Source organism: Plasmodium sp. gorilla clade G2 (genome assembly GCF_900097015.1).
Source record: "Plasmodium sp. gorilla clade G2 genome assembly, chromosome: 5".
NCBI classification, from domain to species: Eukaryota; Apicomplexa; class Aconoidasida; order Haemosporida; family Plasmodiidae; genus Plasmodium; species Plasmodium adleri (nom. inval.).
The window spans coordinates 1,199,255-1,216,740 of NC_041697.1; the positions used below are offsets into that span (position 1 = coordinate 1,199,255).

The 17,486-nt window shown below is 16.6% G+C and overlaps 5 protein-coding genes and 1 pseudogene across 5 annotated transcripts, besides 1 other annotated feature; 4 read left to right on the plus strand and 2 right to left on the minus strand.

Moving 5' to 3' along the window:
* Nucleotides 1–771: 771 nt before the first annotated feature.
* On the plus strand, nt 772–2,525 carry PADL01_0531200 (lysine-rich membrane-associated PHISTb protein; the record flags this gene model as incomplete). The annotated part of the gene is made up of 2 exons (XM_028680710.1): nt 772–981; nt 1,101–2,525. The coding sequence occupies 2 exons, from the start codon at nt 772–774 to the stop codon at nt 2,523–2,525; spliced, it is 1,635 nt and encodes a 544-aa protein (XP_028537160.1).
* A 1,984-nt stretch (nt 2,526–4,509) lies between these two features.
* Nucleotides 4,510–5,067, plus strand: PADL01_0531300 (Plasmodium exported protein, unknown function; the record flags this gene model as incomplete). The annotated part of the gene is made up of 2 exons (XM_028680711.1): nt 4,510–4,584; nt 4,714–5,067. The coding sequence occupies 2 exons, from the start codon at nt 4,510–4,512 to the stop codon at nt 5,065–5,067; spliced, it is 429 nt and encodes a 142-aa protein (XP_028537161.1).
* Nucleotides 5,068–5,745: 678 nt separating this feature from the next.
* On the plus strand, nt 5,746–7,127 carry PADL01_0531400 (annotated as a pseudogene; the record flags this gene model as incomplete).
* Nucleotides 5,746–7,127: a sequence feature (DnaJ protein,putative).
* A 1,732-nt stretch (nt 7,128–8,859) lies between these two features.
* PADL01_0531500 (Plasmodium exported protein (hyp10), unknown function) lies at nt 8,860–9,439 on the minus strand (the record flags this gene model as incomplete). The annotated part of the gene is made up of 2 exons (XM_028680712.1): nt 8,860–9,219; nt 9,371–9,439. The coding sequence occupies 2 exons, from the start codon at nt 9,437–9,439 to the stop codon at nt 8,860–8,862; spliced, it is 429 nt and encodes a 142-aa protein (XP_028537162.1).
* A 3,447-nt stretch (nt 9,440–12,886) lies between these two features.
* On the minus strand, nt 12,887–13,794 carry PADL01_0531600 (Plasmodium exported protein (PHISTa), unknown function; the record flags this gene model as incomplete). Its single annotated transcript, XM_028680713.1, has 2 exons — nt 12,887–13,555; nt 13,660–13,794. The coding sequence occupies 2 exons, from the start codon at nt 13,792–13,794 to the stop codon at nt 12,887–12,889; spliced, it is 804 nt and encodes a 267-aa protein (XP_028537163.1).
* Nucleotides 13,795–15,435: 1,641 nt separating this feature from the next.
* PADL01_0531700 (stevor PIR protein, putative) lies at nt 15,436–16,206 on the plus strand (the record flags this gene model as incomplete). The annotated part of the gene is made up of 2 exons (XM_028680714.1): nt 15,436–15,519; nt 15,670–16,206. The coding sequence occupies 2 exons, from the start codon at nt 15,436–15,438 to the stop codon at nt 16,204–16,206; spliced, it is 621 nt and encodes a 206-aa protein (XP_028537164.1).
* Nucleotides 16,207–17,486: the final 1,280 nt, after the last annotated feature.

The window sequence follows — 17,486 nt, forward strand, 5'->3', positions numbered from 1 at the left end:
AAAGAAAAAGAAAAAGAAAATGAATTTAATAATATATATATATATATATATAAATTAATTCTTTTATTTTTATAATTTTAATTTGTTATATTTTTATGTATATTTTCTAAAAATAATATGTAAAAATATATTTTCCCTATTATAAGTTATATCTTCTTAATAAACATATTTTTCTTGAAAGGTCATAGAATATATAAATATATATATATATATATTAATTTCCATATATTTAATTCTTAATGAAATTTTTTATATAAATGTATATTATGGAGATGTTTCTTAATAAATTTCTCTATAAAATTCTTTCATAGGGAAATTTGTATATAAATATTTATTTATTATCATTTGTGTTTTTTTTATTTTATTATTTATTATTTTTTTTTTTCTCCTTTAAGTAACTTAAAAGAAAAATGAAAAAACTGAATTAAAGAAAAAGTGCTTATATATTCCAATATATAAATATAAATCTTTATGGGTATTCACATATTTTCCCAAAAAATATTATATATATATATATGATATAATTTTTTTTTTTTTTTTTTTTTTTTTTTTTTTTTTTTTTTTTTTTTTTTTATTTATATATATTATATATAATATATTTTATTATATTTAATAAATTATATATTGTACTTTTATTATTATTAAATGTAAATAAATAATGTTTACATAACTTTATATTCATGAGAAAAAAAAAAGGAAAGAATAAAAATAAACATTATAAAAATAGTGTATTATATATGGTCAATTATTAAATGTACATGTTTTTAAAAAATGAGGTTTACTGATTCATTATATTTCATTAAAAATAATTCAGTATTTGATATGAATTATTTAAAAATAAGTAACTGTAGTAATTGTAATTTTGGAGAAGAGAAAAATAAAAATAAAAATAAAAATAAAAATGGTGAAAGTTCTTTTAAATCATTATTGTTTAAGCCTATTGTTATGTTAGTTGCTGGAATATTATATATTGTAATTTTGGTAAATGAAATTTGAAAGAATATAAATATAAATATATATATATATATATATATAGATACTATTTATATTTATATTTATTTATGTTAATATACATATATATTTATATATTTTCCTTTTAGAATGTTTGTATGGGTGAGAGTAATAATTTTAGTTATCAATTACAATATAGTAATAGATACTCAAGAAAATTAAGTGAAAGGTTTATTTATTATAACCCTAATGTTGAAGGAGGTTATCCTGATATGTGCAACACATGTAGTGGACAAAGTTATTCTGATGAGAGTGATTATGATGTAATGAAATATACTAATAAAGTAATGAAAGATTTAAAGAAACACCAATTATGGAATGATCATAATAAAGTACCTTATACTAGTGTATATATGGGTGTTTCTGTTCAAGATAAAGATTATGTATTCGATAAAGAAATTGATAATATGGATTTTGGTTCTGATGATATTATAGATTTTATGAAATATATGTGGCATCAAGTAATGGAGACAGAGAAGGAAAGATATTTAGTTTTAAAAAATGTGTTACGTAAATTTCAAGACGAATTTCCACTTAATAATAATATTATGAATAATTATAATAACAAGAAATATGTTAAATGTTATGAACGTATAGATTTAGGTGCAGATATTGTTGAAAGTGGTTTGAATAAAGTGTTCACTAAATGTTTAAAGAAAAATGAATTAGATAAAAATAAATTTAAAATTTTGATAACAGCAATTAGATTTCTTTGGAGAAAAACTTTCTTAGATGTTCAAGAAGAATGTAATGTAATACTTGAATTACCTACAAAGGTATCGCAGTTACCAAAAAGGAACTTAAGAAGAAGAAGAACACCAAATCCTAATGATGAGGTATCCTTAAGAAGTTATCCAAGAAGTTATCCAAAAAGTTATCCAAAAAGTTATCCAAGAAGTTATCCAAAAAGTTATCCAAAAAGTTATCCAAGAAATAGCAATCCTCGAACTTATGGTCAACGAAATTATTATCCACCATATAGACCACCACAAATAATTGATTACGTTTATAAGGTAACATATGGAGAAAATGCTGACGAAGATGTTGATAGACATATTGAACATTTAGTAGAAAGAATGGCTGAAGAAGAAGCTGAAAGGATTGCTGAATTATCCGTACAACCATATATTGAAGCTTTAGAAGCATCTTATAAACCTATTGCTGAAAGGAATTCACAAAATAGTGTAGAAAAAAAAGTTGAAAAGAGTGATGAAATGATAAATGAAAAACACATGGATGAACAAAAAAATGCGAATATGAATAATCAGCCATTAAAAGGAATACTGAAAGGTGGGAATACAAATGCAAAAGGGGCACAGGCAAATGCAAAATTAGGAAGTGCAACCACAAAAGGAGGACTTGCAAATGCAAAAGTAGGAAATGCAACCACAAAAGTAGGAGGTGCAAATAAAAAAGTAGGAAATGTAACGACAAAAGTAGGAATTGCAACAACAAAAGTAGGAAATCCAAATGCAAGGGCCAATTCAGGAAAAATAAATAAAAAGACAAAATAAGGAAATATCAATTTAAAAAAATAAAATGGATTAAAAAAAATAAATATGATTAATATAGAAAGTATTTGAACAAAAAATGTTTAAATATAAAAAGGTGAAAATTTTTTTTTTTGGAAATAATTAGAATATGTGAATATAAAAAAAAAAAAAAAAAAAAATTAAAAAATGAAGGAATTAATAAGATTATGATTTTTATTGTGTTACAAATGTTTATTATCAGAATTATAAATATAAAAGAAAAAAAAAATGATAAAAAATATATATGTATATGTCTTATATTTTTCTTTATAGTGGTATATAAAAATATTATAAATAAAAAACACATAATAAGAAAAAAGTATATGGTTGTAAAATAAAAAAAAAAAAATTTTTACATTATATAGTTATTTATATATTTTTAATTATATTATTTTTAAATATATATCTGTATATATATATTTTATTTTCCTTTTTAATTTATTAATATCCGTAATTCCATTTTCTGTGTTATTTCATTATTATTATTATTATTTTTTTATATTATGTGTATTTTTTTTTTTTTTTTTTTTTTTGTTATATTTTGCATTTATTTTCTTCATTTGATAATATATTATTTTATATTATAAAAATTAATTTTACTTATATATTGAAAGGGTGAGAATATTTAGAATATATATTTTTGTTTTAAAAATCTAAATGATTATTATGTTTATTATAATTAGCAAAAATATATGTATTCTTTTAATATTTTAAATAATCTTAATATGTATGTAAGAAGTTATTTGAATATATATATATATATATATAGAATAATATAGAAAAAATTAATTTTGTTTAAATTGTTTAACATATATTTTTTACCCTTATTTTATTATACATTATATATATATTGTATTTTTTTTTTTTTTTTTTTTTTATGTTCTTTTTGCCTTATTTCTTATATAATTTATTACAATATCTTATAAAATGTAATAATAAAAATCAATTATAACAATAATTTTATTTTAAACATTTTGTGGAATAAGAAAATATTGAGATGTTTTTCTTTGAATTCTACATTCTACAGATTTATAAATATCCCAATAAATTAGTATTTATGAATTATAATATTATATAATAATATATATATATATATATAATATTATCTATGTGTTAGGAAAATGGGGAAATAATAATTTTAAAAAAAATTTTATTATAAGATATATTATGAGTTAACTTTATTTCACTTTATTTGTTTTTATATTTTTTGTTAATTATAGTAAAATTTAGATTGAAAATTAAATATTTCATATTCAAGCATAATAAAAATTTTAAATATGAATAGAATATTTTAATATTTTTCTTTATATTAAATGTATAATTATATGATTGTTATGTATGTATGAATTTTAAAATTTGTATATTTATAAATAGATATATATTTAACATTCAAATAATATATTTTTTTTTTTTTTTTTTTTTTTTTTTATAATTTTCCTATGTACTAATTCATATTTTTTAGAATTATTGGTTCATATCTATATATAGTATCCCTAAACTTTTAACATATATATTTGAAAATAGATTAAAATTGTATAATATTATATAATAAACCTATGTTCAATTTAAATATAAAAGAGTGTTTTCATTTTTTTATAACCATTAAAACAATTTATATAATATATTTTTTATTTAATTAAATGTTATGATATTTTTAAAACATATATTTTAAATAGCAACCATTCATAATATAATTTAATATATGAAAATATATATATATATATATATATATATAATTAGAATTAATATCAATGACATTAATCTTAAGGTGTATTAATTTTTTTTATTATTGTTATTTATTATTTTTTTTTTTTTTATTTCATTATTTTTTATTATTTAAATTTTGAATTAATATGTATAAAATTATACAATAATTATATTAGAACTACACACAATAATGATATATATAAAAAAACTATACATATTAATAAAATTATATTAATAATTTTCAAATTTAAGATATACAATGAATATTAATATTTCTTTTATTAATATTTTTAATTTGTTCATATTCATTATATTTTTACACTATTACAATAAGGTAATAAATATAAATAAATACATATATATATATATATATACATATTTTTAAATTAATAATTAATGTTTATATGTAAAATTTCCAAATGAATATGTTGAATAAAATTTATAATATTTTTGTAATTTTTAGATTGCCTCTAAAACATTTTGTAATGATGTTAAATATTTAAACGAAATAAAATTAAGTAAAGGATCTTATAGGTCCTTATCAGATGATATGGTTGGTATGGCCATGGAAACATGTATTTTATGGAAAACCAATTCATCTCCATATGCTGTTGAATATGAAAAAATAAATGATGATGAAGAATTAAGTAACCAGGAAAAAGTGAGTCATAAAAAATTGATATATAGAATAGAAAAAATTAATGAATTATACCAGAATGAAAATGAAATAAATAAAATGAATTCAGTTAATGTGAATGAAAATAATAATAATAAAAAAAAGAAAAAATTTAAAAAGAAAAAAAATAAGGATTTATAATGAAAGAGACCTTTTTTTTTTTTTTTGTGATTATTCAATATATATTAATTAAAAATACAAAAAGTGAAAAGTGTAGTCCTTTTATTAACATCTTTTTTTTTTTTTATAAATTATTATTTTAATAAATAAATATAATAAACATTTATAGAAAAAACAAGATGCAAACAAAAAAAAAAATAAAAATTTATTATTTATTTTTAATTATTTTATTATTATTTCTTTTGAATAATTTATTCGTCTTAATAATATTTTTGAAAAATTTGTATTTGTTTATTTGATTTTTTATGTGTATAAATTTTTTTTATTTTTTTTTTTAATATATAAAATTTGTATTAATGTATTTATATATGTATTACACATTTTTATAATAGTTATAATATTAAAATTGTATTTGTGTACATAAATTGTGGATTTATATAGTTTGATATTTTTAATATAACTATTAAAATAACTATTAAATATTGTAGTATATATATATAGTATATATATTATAATTATAGTAAAAAAAAATATATAATATATAATAATATAATTATGTGTAAGGGTGTGTATATTGGAATATAATATTGAAAATAAATTTTTAAATAATTAATTTATTTATAAATGTTATTTATTATATATTACTTTTACTAATTAAATTTATTTTTTTATAATTTTTTTTCTCTATTTGTACAGAAAAACGGAGAGAGGAATTCCTGATCATTTGTTAAGTTGAATAATGTATATTCAAGAGATTTGTATGAAACACAAGAAAACAGTAATCCATCCTTTAGAAGTACTATTTTGGAAGCTAATGGAAACCAAGACCATGACGCTTTCAATGTTTATGTAGATACGTCATTTGCTGAGACCGTTTTGAATGGAAAAGATATTATTAGTTATTTAGAACATCAAAATATTAAAATTCATGATGATAATACTCATGATGGTGTATCAGATATGATTTTTAATCCAAGTGATATATAAAATTATTATGATGTATTGAATGTAAATGAACAACTTTTTTTTAATAAACTTAAAAGAAATTTTTACAACTTATCTTTACAACATTATCCAAATATAACTAGTGATAACAACATTGAGTTGAACGATGTATTTAATCAGTTGAGTGAAAGCATATCAAGTATTAAGTTATCAAATAAGAAAAAATATTTTAGACAATGGAGTATATGGAACAAAAAAAATGGTCATAGTAAATCCACTTGTATATTTTAATGGAATATTTACATTTGATGTAAGGCATGAATATATCGGAACTAAAGAAGTAGAAAATTTTGTTCAATTATTTTTAGAAAGAAACATTTCACCTGAAAATACAATAACTTTTCTTGAAGAAGCTGTTGATGATATGATGAAAGGACAAAATGATAGAGAATTAGCATTAACTGAATTGTTAAAAGAAAAATTATATTTACATTTAAATGATGATTAGAAATGATTAAATACAATTAATAGTGAAATTAATGATTTAACAAAATCAGCATTCTCTAAATGCATTTTAGGAGAAGTAGGTTGGACCTATGAAAATGTAGGTAATATAAATATAAATATATATATATATATATATATATATATATATATATATATATATATATATATATATGAAACAGATAATGTTGGTATAACATATCATGGTATATATAAACATCAATCTGATGAATGAATTAATAGAAATTATAACAATTTGGATGATAATATAAATGATCTTGTTACTTTATTAAAAAAATTTTATCCTTTTACCGAAAATATTAATCCATTTTTAAGAAGAGCAAAACATAACTTTGCTAATTTACAAGGGGAAGTAAATAACTTATACAATAGTGTTAATGTAGTATATGATAATTTATATAATGAAAATATTAATATATCTCCAAACTAACACTAGCATTTATTACAAGAATTATTAAAAATAATATTAAAAATAAAATTCTTCCATATTGAGAAAACTATTAGAGAATGCGCATATAATGTACTAAAGGATAAATTTGTATATGGAAATGTTCATAGAAATTGAGTTCGCAGATTGATATTATTAGGAAACTCAATAAGCCAAAGATCTTATCAATAAAATGTAAATATATATATATGTATACATGGGTGCTTATTATATAATATTTTTTATGTATATGTAATATAAAATGACAAGAGTTGTTTTACTTATTCTATTGATTTGTTTATGCACGAAAAAGTATATAATTATATTTTACTTTATTAATTGTGATTATGAAAAAATAGAAAAATTCTAAATAAAAAATGATAAAAATAAGATGTTACATTTTCTATATCAAACGTATTAATATTCTTATATTGTTAATGTATACATTTTTAAATAATTTTGATTCTAAAATGTATAAATATATGAATACCTATTATGAATTTTGAAAACTTTAATTAAAAATATATGGTAATAAAATTATGTTAATTTTAGTAAATATTTAAATACACACATATATACTTTTATGTTATTTCCATTAGTTCTTATTTCCTTTGAATATTATATGTTGTAAGTATAATTCATTTCAAATATAAAAAATTATATAGATTAAATCAATGTAACAAAACTTATTTTTATATATTATCTAATACCTATGTTCATATGTATGTTATATTCTGTAGGAAAGTAAAATTTATTTAATTAAAATATGTACGATTGAATTATAATTTTTAAATACAAATGAATTGAAACGAAAATAAAAAAATTTAATAGAAAATTTTATAGTAATTGTTTTAGGTTTTATCTTCAATTATTTAAATAAAATTTATTAAGATTCATTGTATTTGTAATCGTAAATTTATTATATACAAATTATATAATTTTTAAAGTAAAATTTTATGAATATGAGTGTATGAATATAAGAAAATAGTGATAAATCATTTTATATTAAAAAACCCGAATATAATTTTCTATAATATAAAAAAATAGAAAAAATATATAATACATAATTATTATTAGTAGATATTTATATAAATATATATCTTATTATATTCAACGTTATAGATGTTTAGACGTTTTTATATAAATGTATATATTAATAGAAAATATTTAAAAAGAAAAAGAAAATAATTTAATATTGTATATTAGAATGAAATTTATATCAGAAAAATGTTTTGATGACATATTGTTAAATTAAAGGAATAAAATAAATTAAATCTACATATTATTGTATTTTTTATATAATATTATCTATATAAATGCTTAAATATTAATCTGATAATTAATTAATTAATTTTATATATAATATATAAACCATTTTACATATTTTATATTATTTTTATAAAATATAAATTTCATATTATGTACATTTATTTTAGAAATGTTGTCTTTTGTTGATCCAGATAATAACACTGTCATAACATTACATATTTTATCATATATATTGTAAATATATATTTTTATAAAAAAACATAACATTTAAAAAATAACTAAAAATATAAATAATAATTTGTTTTATGAGATTGTATAAAAACATTTATATATGTTGTAGAATAAATATGAGGAACATATATATATATATATATATATATATATATATATGTATATGTTAATGTCAAAATACTAAAAAAAGAAACAAAAAATAAAAACAATTAATTATTTTCTGATGCTTTATATAGTTACATGATTTTATTTTTATGCATATACGAAATAACGAAATATTTATTCTATTTATATAAATGAATTATAGTTGATTGTTCTTGTTTATTTTTTAATATATGATTATGCTATTCTTTTAGTAATATTATTATGATTGTCATGTATATATAAAGTATGCATTTTGTGAATGAATACATTAATTATTGAAATAAAAAAAAAAAAACTATTAGACCAATAATAATTTTTTTTGTGTAATTTTTTTTTTTTTGTGATTTCTGAAACAATGATTTATTATTTTTCTTATTTTTCAATTCTACCTGTTCTGTTTGATTGCGATGTTCTTCTAGAATTTCATTATTCAATGTACAATCAGATGATGTTTTAGGATATCTCATATCATTTTCATCTAATTTATTATATGTTGGGTATGTTAGTGAATTTTCTCCTGAATGGTTTTTAAATATATCTGTTTCTTGTGCTTCGGCTAGTAATCTCTTATATCCTATATTTATTGCACCATCCGTATTTTTTTTATTATAACGTACATTTTCAGGGGAAAACTAAAAAATAAATAAAATAACAAATAAATGTATATATATTATTGAATTTATTCAATTATATATAATATTAATAGTATATATATTAATATAATTTAATGGTTTTTAATTTATTTTATTTTATTATTTTATTTTATTTCTTTTTTTTTCAAACCTTATGTGTAATTATTAAAATACACAGTAGAATAGAAAACATAAATAATTTAAAATAATTACAAGACATTATTTTTCTTTATTTTTAATATATTTTTTTATAACTTGTTTTTATGTAATATATTTATTTTACACTATACTTTTTTTAATTTTATTAATAAATTTTAATTATGATGTTTTATTTTTTATATCATGAAAACAAACAAATGTATTAATAAATGTTATATTAGAATAAAATTATATATAAATAAATTTATTTAATAATATTATAATTTATAAAACATCATTTCAATATTTATTTAATATGTTTTTTTTTGAAAATAAAAAAATTAGAATATTATTAAATATATTATAATTTTTTAAAATATCGTGAAATTTACTTATTTAATATATATATATATATATATATATATATATAATTAATATATCCTTTTTATATTATTTAAATAATAGTAAAAACGTTAACGTTCGTTGTTTTTTTGTATAAAAATTATTTTCAGTAACTAGATATTATAACAAAGGAAAATGTATATATAATGATCTTAGGTATTGTATATTATTTTAAGTGCGAATTATATATTTATATTTTTATTATTTTACAAAAAAAATTCATATTATCCAATGATATATATAATTCCTCATTACGCAATTCTAATTATCATTAAATATCTAAATTTCAAAATATTTCTTCTCTAATGAGGAATAATAAATAGAGCTATATATATATATATATATATATATATATATATATATATATTTATATTTATATATATTTATGTTGTACCTAATTAAGAAGTAATATTACTAATCTAATATTAGCGGTCGTAGTAAATATATTTTTTATTTAAATGAAATTAAATTGAAATCAATTTAATAATAATAATATTATTTTTGTTTCATAATGTATAACATAATTCTTTTAAAAATAAAAGCATTTTATTATTAAATACATTTGAAAAATATATGTTCTTTCACTTATAAATTAATAAAAATAATATTAAATAATTTTATTACCTTAAAGAGGAATATAAAAATTTAATACATTATATATTTAGTAATATATATATATTAAATTGCATATATCATATTTTAGAAACTAATGAAAAAAATATTGTAGAATATATTTTGTTCAAATAGAATTAGAAAATAATAATCACTTTTCTATATATTATTATTGGCAAATATTAATGTGTAAATATATTAATAATTTTTTTTTTTTTTTTTTTTTTTTTTTTTTTTTTTTTACATACTTTCTTCTAATATCCAAAACATTTGAACGTTTTTTCATCGAAATTTTTCATTACTGCTTCATTTCTGCGTCGTTGTCATAAATAGATGATTCGTACAATTTATATATTCATACTAAACTATTCATTAAAATTTTTTTTGTTTTGGTTTGATATATGTAAAATATATGCGCTATAGTAGTTCGATCTTTTATTTACTTAGAAAAAATATAACATTTGTATATATATATTATTGTTAGCTATATTTTATGACAATATATATTTTTGTTATAATTATATATAATGAATTTTTATATAAATGTTATTCTTATATGTACGGTATAAGGATATACACGTATACTTATATATATAGGATATGCTAATATATATATTATAATTATAATTTTTTGATGCATATTTGTTAGCACTTTAATGATTTATTTAAAGGAAGAGCAAACAATAATAAGATATTTGTGTAATGGTTTTTCATTTGTATTGTGTTGCTTATATTATAATATGATAAAAATTATAACTAAATAATTAATATATTATAATACATTTTATTTTATTAAAGGAATTGCATATGTTGAAACTTAATTATTGTTATAATTTTTAAAGTATGATGTAAATTATTTTTTCATCATGCAAATGCACTTTTTTACTGGAATAGTATTTCCTCATTTATTTATAACAAAAAATAAAATAAATAAATAAATAAATTAAATATAAAAAACACGTATTATTATAAAACATTTCCATATTTTATATAATTTTTGTTTTTGTTTTTTTTTTTCATTTTCTAATAAAATATTACTTTATGACACACAATATATTACAATTAAATTCTTTTTTTATGTTTATATATAACATGTAAAACTCTAATTACAAATAACATTTTTCTTTTTTTTTGTTGTAAATAACATGAAAATGTGTAAAGAATAGTTGTTAAAGATGTGCAACTTATATATATCACATCCTATTAGAATATACATATAAAATAGATATTCCAATATATAATTTTCTATCTTTACAAACATATAAATCAATTAACAAGAAGAATTATTTATTATAATATATTATATGAATAAAACCTGCAAATACTATAATATATATATTTTAAGAATTTAATTTTCTTTTTTTTATTATTACGTTTTTTTATTTTCTGATATAATTTATTTTTTTCTAAATTTTAAGGTATTCTTACGTTTCTCTTTAATTAATATATGTGGTTACAAATATTAACATTATTATTTTTATATTATTCAATAATATTTTAAAGAATATAAAATGTTTATATATTTATTATTAATGTATTAAATAATACAAGTGTGACAAAAAAATAATATATATATAATGATATTTATTACAATAAGGAAATTTAAAAAAAAAAAAAAAAGTATATATATAATATAATACTATATTTTATATTTATTTGTAGCTTTCTATTTTATAAAAATATATTCTTGTATAATATATACATATATATATATATATATATATATATATATATATATATATATATATATATATATATATTACAATTTATCATAGAATAATTCTATTATTACATGTTATGAAACTATAATTGTTATATTTATATTTTTTAATCATTATATTTTATTAATGGTTATTACAATAAATTATATTTTTTTATGTATTAAACAGATAATATGAAATTATATATATGCTGAACAAGGATTAATATATTTTTTTTTTATATGTATTTAATAATTATTTAAAAATCAATAAAAAAAAAATAATAATATATCTAAATATGAAGTTATTCCTATAATGATAAGGATAATAATTAGGAGTGCAAAACAAGAACCAAAAGACAAAAACGAAAACACAACACAACACAAAAAACAGAAAACCAAAAACAAAAAGATAAACGAAAACACAAACATTAAAATACTATTATAATAACATTAATATTGTCATAGGAATATATATATATATATATATATATGTTATTATAGGAAAAAGCATTTTTTAACAATATGTGCAATAAATATCGGATCCATCCATTTTATAACTTAATATAGCTAATGGATACCAATAAATCTTAAGTTGTAAATTTCTAAAACGCTTTTGGATAATTATAAATATTATTATATATTACAATATATTTTACATTTCAGCTATTATATATATATTCCATAATATAATAACTGATATAAGTAATGTAATAAATATATCTTACATTACTTTTTTTTTTTTAATATAGTAAAATTATATTATATATGTATTTTCCCATAAAAGAACATAATTGATATTCGTATAAATTAAATTTAAAAATTTAATCTTACGGGATTATTCATCCTTTCTGTAAATATGTTCATATGCTTTTTAAATAAATCATTTTTTAATGTATCATAATACTTTATAAATAAATAAATAAAGTTTCTCATTTCATCAATTGATGCTCCATCTTTAATTAAACTAAAAAACTTCAGTGTATGTTCCCTATCTGCAGATGCTACTGCAACTCCAATTTCATACATTGATTTATACCATGTACGGTATTTAGTTCTATTAGTTATAGGTTCCCTACGTGGAAAATGATGATATCGTTGATATTCATATGTAAGTAAATAATCTTCGATATAAAGAGCTAATTGTCTTATCATATCATGAAATCCTTCTTTAGATATACCCAAAGCATGAGTCCATATGTTATGAAGATCTTCATCAGATGGACGTTCTTTTAAATTATCTAATACATTATGTAAATCCTCCAGTGTTAATTGTTTTGATAAATCATTATAATTTATATTATTACATTGTGAACTAATAGGAATATTATTATTTTTTTCATCTTTGTTATTTTTTAACATATTCTTTTCACTTCTACTTCTTAATCCTGTATTCATTACACTTTCTAACTCAGATAAATTTCTTGTATATATATGATAATTTCCTGCATTTGCCGTTTCACTTTTCTCACATATTATTATATTCTGCAGAAACAAATATAAATAATTTATATAAAAATGTCAATCAATGTAACACATAAAAAAAAAATATATATATATATATAATAGATTCACATTTATTAACTTACGTTTAGTACTACTACTAATAATAAAATTCCAGTAATTGATAACAAATTTAAAAATTTTTGTCTAATGGAACAAACATTCCTTGTGTTTTTAATATTTGTTTCTTCAGTATAAGATTCTGCACAATGATATTTCATCTTAATCCTATTATTCTTATTTTATATTTTAACAAATAATATTATGTATTTTAAAAATAAATATAATTGTATTATAACATTAAAGTATTATATATAAATGCTACTTACACTATAATACTTTATAATATATTATGTGTACTTCACAATAATATATATATATATATATATATATATAATAAATTATTATATAGTTTAATATATTATATATATTTATTATTTCTATATCTCACGTTAATCAAAAGATATTATTATAAACATATACTTATATATTTAAAAAAGTTAAAAACATAATGATAAATATTTTTCCTTTGTAAATTATTCTATAACACTCTTAATAATATTAATATAAACAATAAATATTATTTTAAACTTCATAGAACGTCTATATAATATATTAATTAAATCAAGCAAATTATTTTCTTATATATTATTTAAGTAATAATATAAAATAAATAATAATATAAACAAAAAAAAAAAAAATAAAATAAAATAAAATAAAAAAAAAAAAAATAATAAAAATATAAATATAAATAAATAAATAAAAAAAAAAAAAAGAAATTAATATAAAATAAAATAATAATGATAAATATAACATCAATTCTATTGTATATATGTATTATATCTATTACAATAAAAATGAAAAAAAGAACTAATTATATTTATATATTTATTATCTAATTTTACAAAATTATGGATAATTGTTTAAATGAAAATAAATTAACACACAATTTTAATATTTCTGTAATAGATATATTGATCATTATGTTCTAACTCCATAAAATAGATAACGTACATAATAATGATTAAAAGTATTAAAAATAGAATAATTTCTAAATATATATTAGATAATATATACAAATATATATTATAAACATTATTTGAATATATAATGTAATTAAAAAATAACTCAAGAACTTTATTTTTGCAATTATAACTGTATTGTGTTCTCTTTTTATTTCAAAGTTTTTTAAATTTCTAATACTTCATTGTATAGTAGATATATAATTAAATAATAAAATATATAACTCACATATATATATGTAAAATGTGAAATAATTATATAAAGTAAACATAATTTTTTTTTTCTTTTTTTTCTTTCTTTTTATAAAAAATAAAAAAATATATTAATTATTTATTTCTATTTCTATTTTTAATTATAATTTATTAAAATTTTAAAATATATTTTTTTTTTTATTAAATGTATTTTAATTATAAATATAAACATTACCATTCAGTAATATAAAGAACTATATACATTTATGTAAATATTACACATATTCTATATGTTACAACAAGCGTAACACTAAAAGAATATTAATAATATTTTTTAAAAAATTATTTTATATTCATATAAAATTCACACAAAATTTATAAAATAATATAATTCTTTGGTACATTTAATAAAAAGATAGAAATAAAAAATTAAGAAAAAAATATATTTATAATAAACGTATCTGAACATAAATTTTCTTTTTTTTTTTAAAACATTTTTCATATAGGGAAAAAATTATTTGTTAATAAACCTAACGCTATTAATAATATATATATATATATATAATTTTAAAATATATTTTTCATTATAGGATACACATATATATATATATTATTACATCTCTAAATACAATAGCATATATATTTAAAATGATATCTTATAATTTTAAATTATTTATATTTTCAATCGTATTAGGAGCATTAACCTTATTTTATAATGTGAGAAATAAAAAAGTAACAAAAAATATATATATATATATATATATATACAATTCAAAACTACCTTTTGTTATTATACATTTTAATATTTTTATTTATCATTTCCATATTTATTTTTTTTGTCATGTTATTTTATTGCATTTTTTTCTTTTTATACTTTCTTAGAATGACTGTCATGGATTATATACAAATATAAAATATAAAAATATAGTGTTAGTGCAAACAAATCCTAGGTCTTTAGCAGAATCTTCACATGAACTTACAGCAAATGATAAGCATGAAAATAATAAATTAAGAGAATATAGAAATACGAAAGAAACAAAATACAAGAACAACAAATATCCAGAAGATGACACAAAAACCAAACAAAAAATACCACCAATAACAAATAAGAAATTTCCTGGAACACCAAATTTAATGAAATATAGAAAAGAAACATATGATAACACACAAGGAGGAATATCAAACATATCTCCTGGTCACCTTGGATATTTGGAAATGCAAAGAAAGCTTTATAATGATTTTGATGGAAAGCAAGAATTACATTTTCGAAAACATTCAGATCAACCATACGATGAATATGAATCTAGGACAAAAAAACGTTTGAAAAATTGTTGTATGTATTTTCCATTACTATTTTTTTGTTACATTCCATATTTTTTATATGAAAAGTATAAAAGGAATAATTGCAATGAGAAATAGATTTATAAATAAATAATATTATATTCTTACATATATTATAAACTATTATATATAAGTTTATAAAGAACATAAGTATATTTATATTTTCATTAAATAATATATATGTATATGTATAATATATATATAATTTATGTTAATATAATTCATTTTGTATTTCACGAACACATACTAATATTAATATATTTATGATAACAATATAAGTAAATAAATAAAATTCACTATTTTAAATTATATATATAATATAAAAGACTCATTAGAAAAAAAAAAAATAATATTTTGTATTCCTATTACACCTTTTTTATTTATATATTTTTTTTATATGTTTTATATTATATATTTAAAGAGATGATACACAATTTTATAATATATCATAGATTAATTGTTTAGAAATATTATAACTATATATTTAAATAATAAAATTACATTAAATATTATTTATATTGAAAAAAATATAGAACTTTATATAATATAATAAATACAATAAAAATTGTGTTTTAATGCTATGTTCAATTAATAACAATATATATATAACAAATGTTATATATTATTTCTAAAATCGTGGGTATTTCCTATAATGATAATAGTAAATATAAAAAAAATAAAACCAAATCATACACATATATGTCATATAAGAAATATATTATAAATAATGATAAAGCAGATGTTGTTAAATAACCAAAAATATCTTTCTCTAAAATTATATGTAATAAACAATACATTGTTCCATTTAGTAAATTCATAATTGTGTTGACACATATTAAATTTAGGTATAGATATTATAGAATAATTATATATATTGAATATCAAATGTTCATATATTATAATAAAGAATATATAATTCTATAACCATTATAAATTAATAAATAAATTATATATATATATGTATATTGTACTTTTAATTATAATAAATAAATATTAAGCGCTTTGACCAATATATATATGCTTTAGTAAGATAAATAGTATATATTTTTATCTTCATTATATATATTTCTAACACGATTAATGAAATATAGTTAAAGACCTAAACATTGCACATCATTATAATGATAAATGTTGCTATATTTTTCGTTTGAATTTATTTTAAAATATAATCTTTATCACTTATTTTACTTATAGTAGTCTTTTCATATATTATTGATCATATAATTATATTATTAAATGTTACAAGGACTATTATAACAAAATATACCGATCCATATTTGTTTATGTTTTCTATCTAATAGGAATTGTACAAAAATATAAGAAATATATGCATTACATTAAACAAATAGAACAACAAT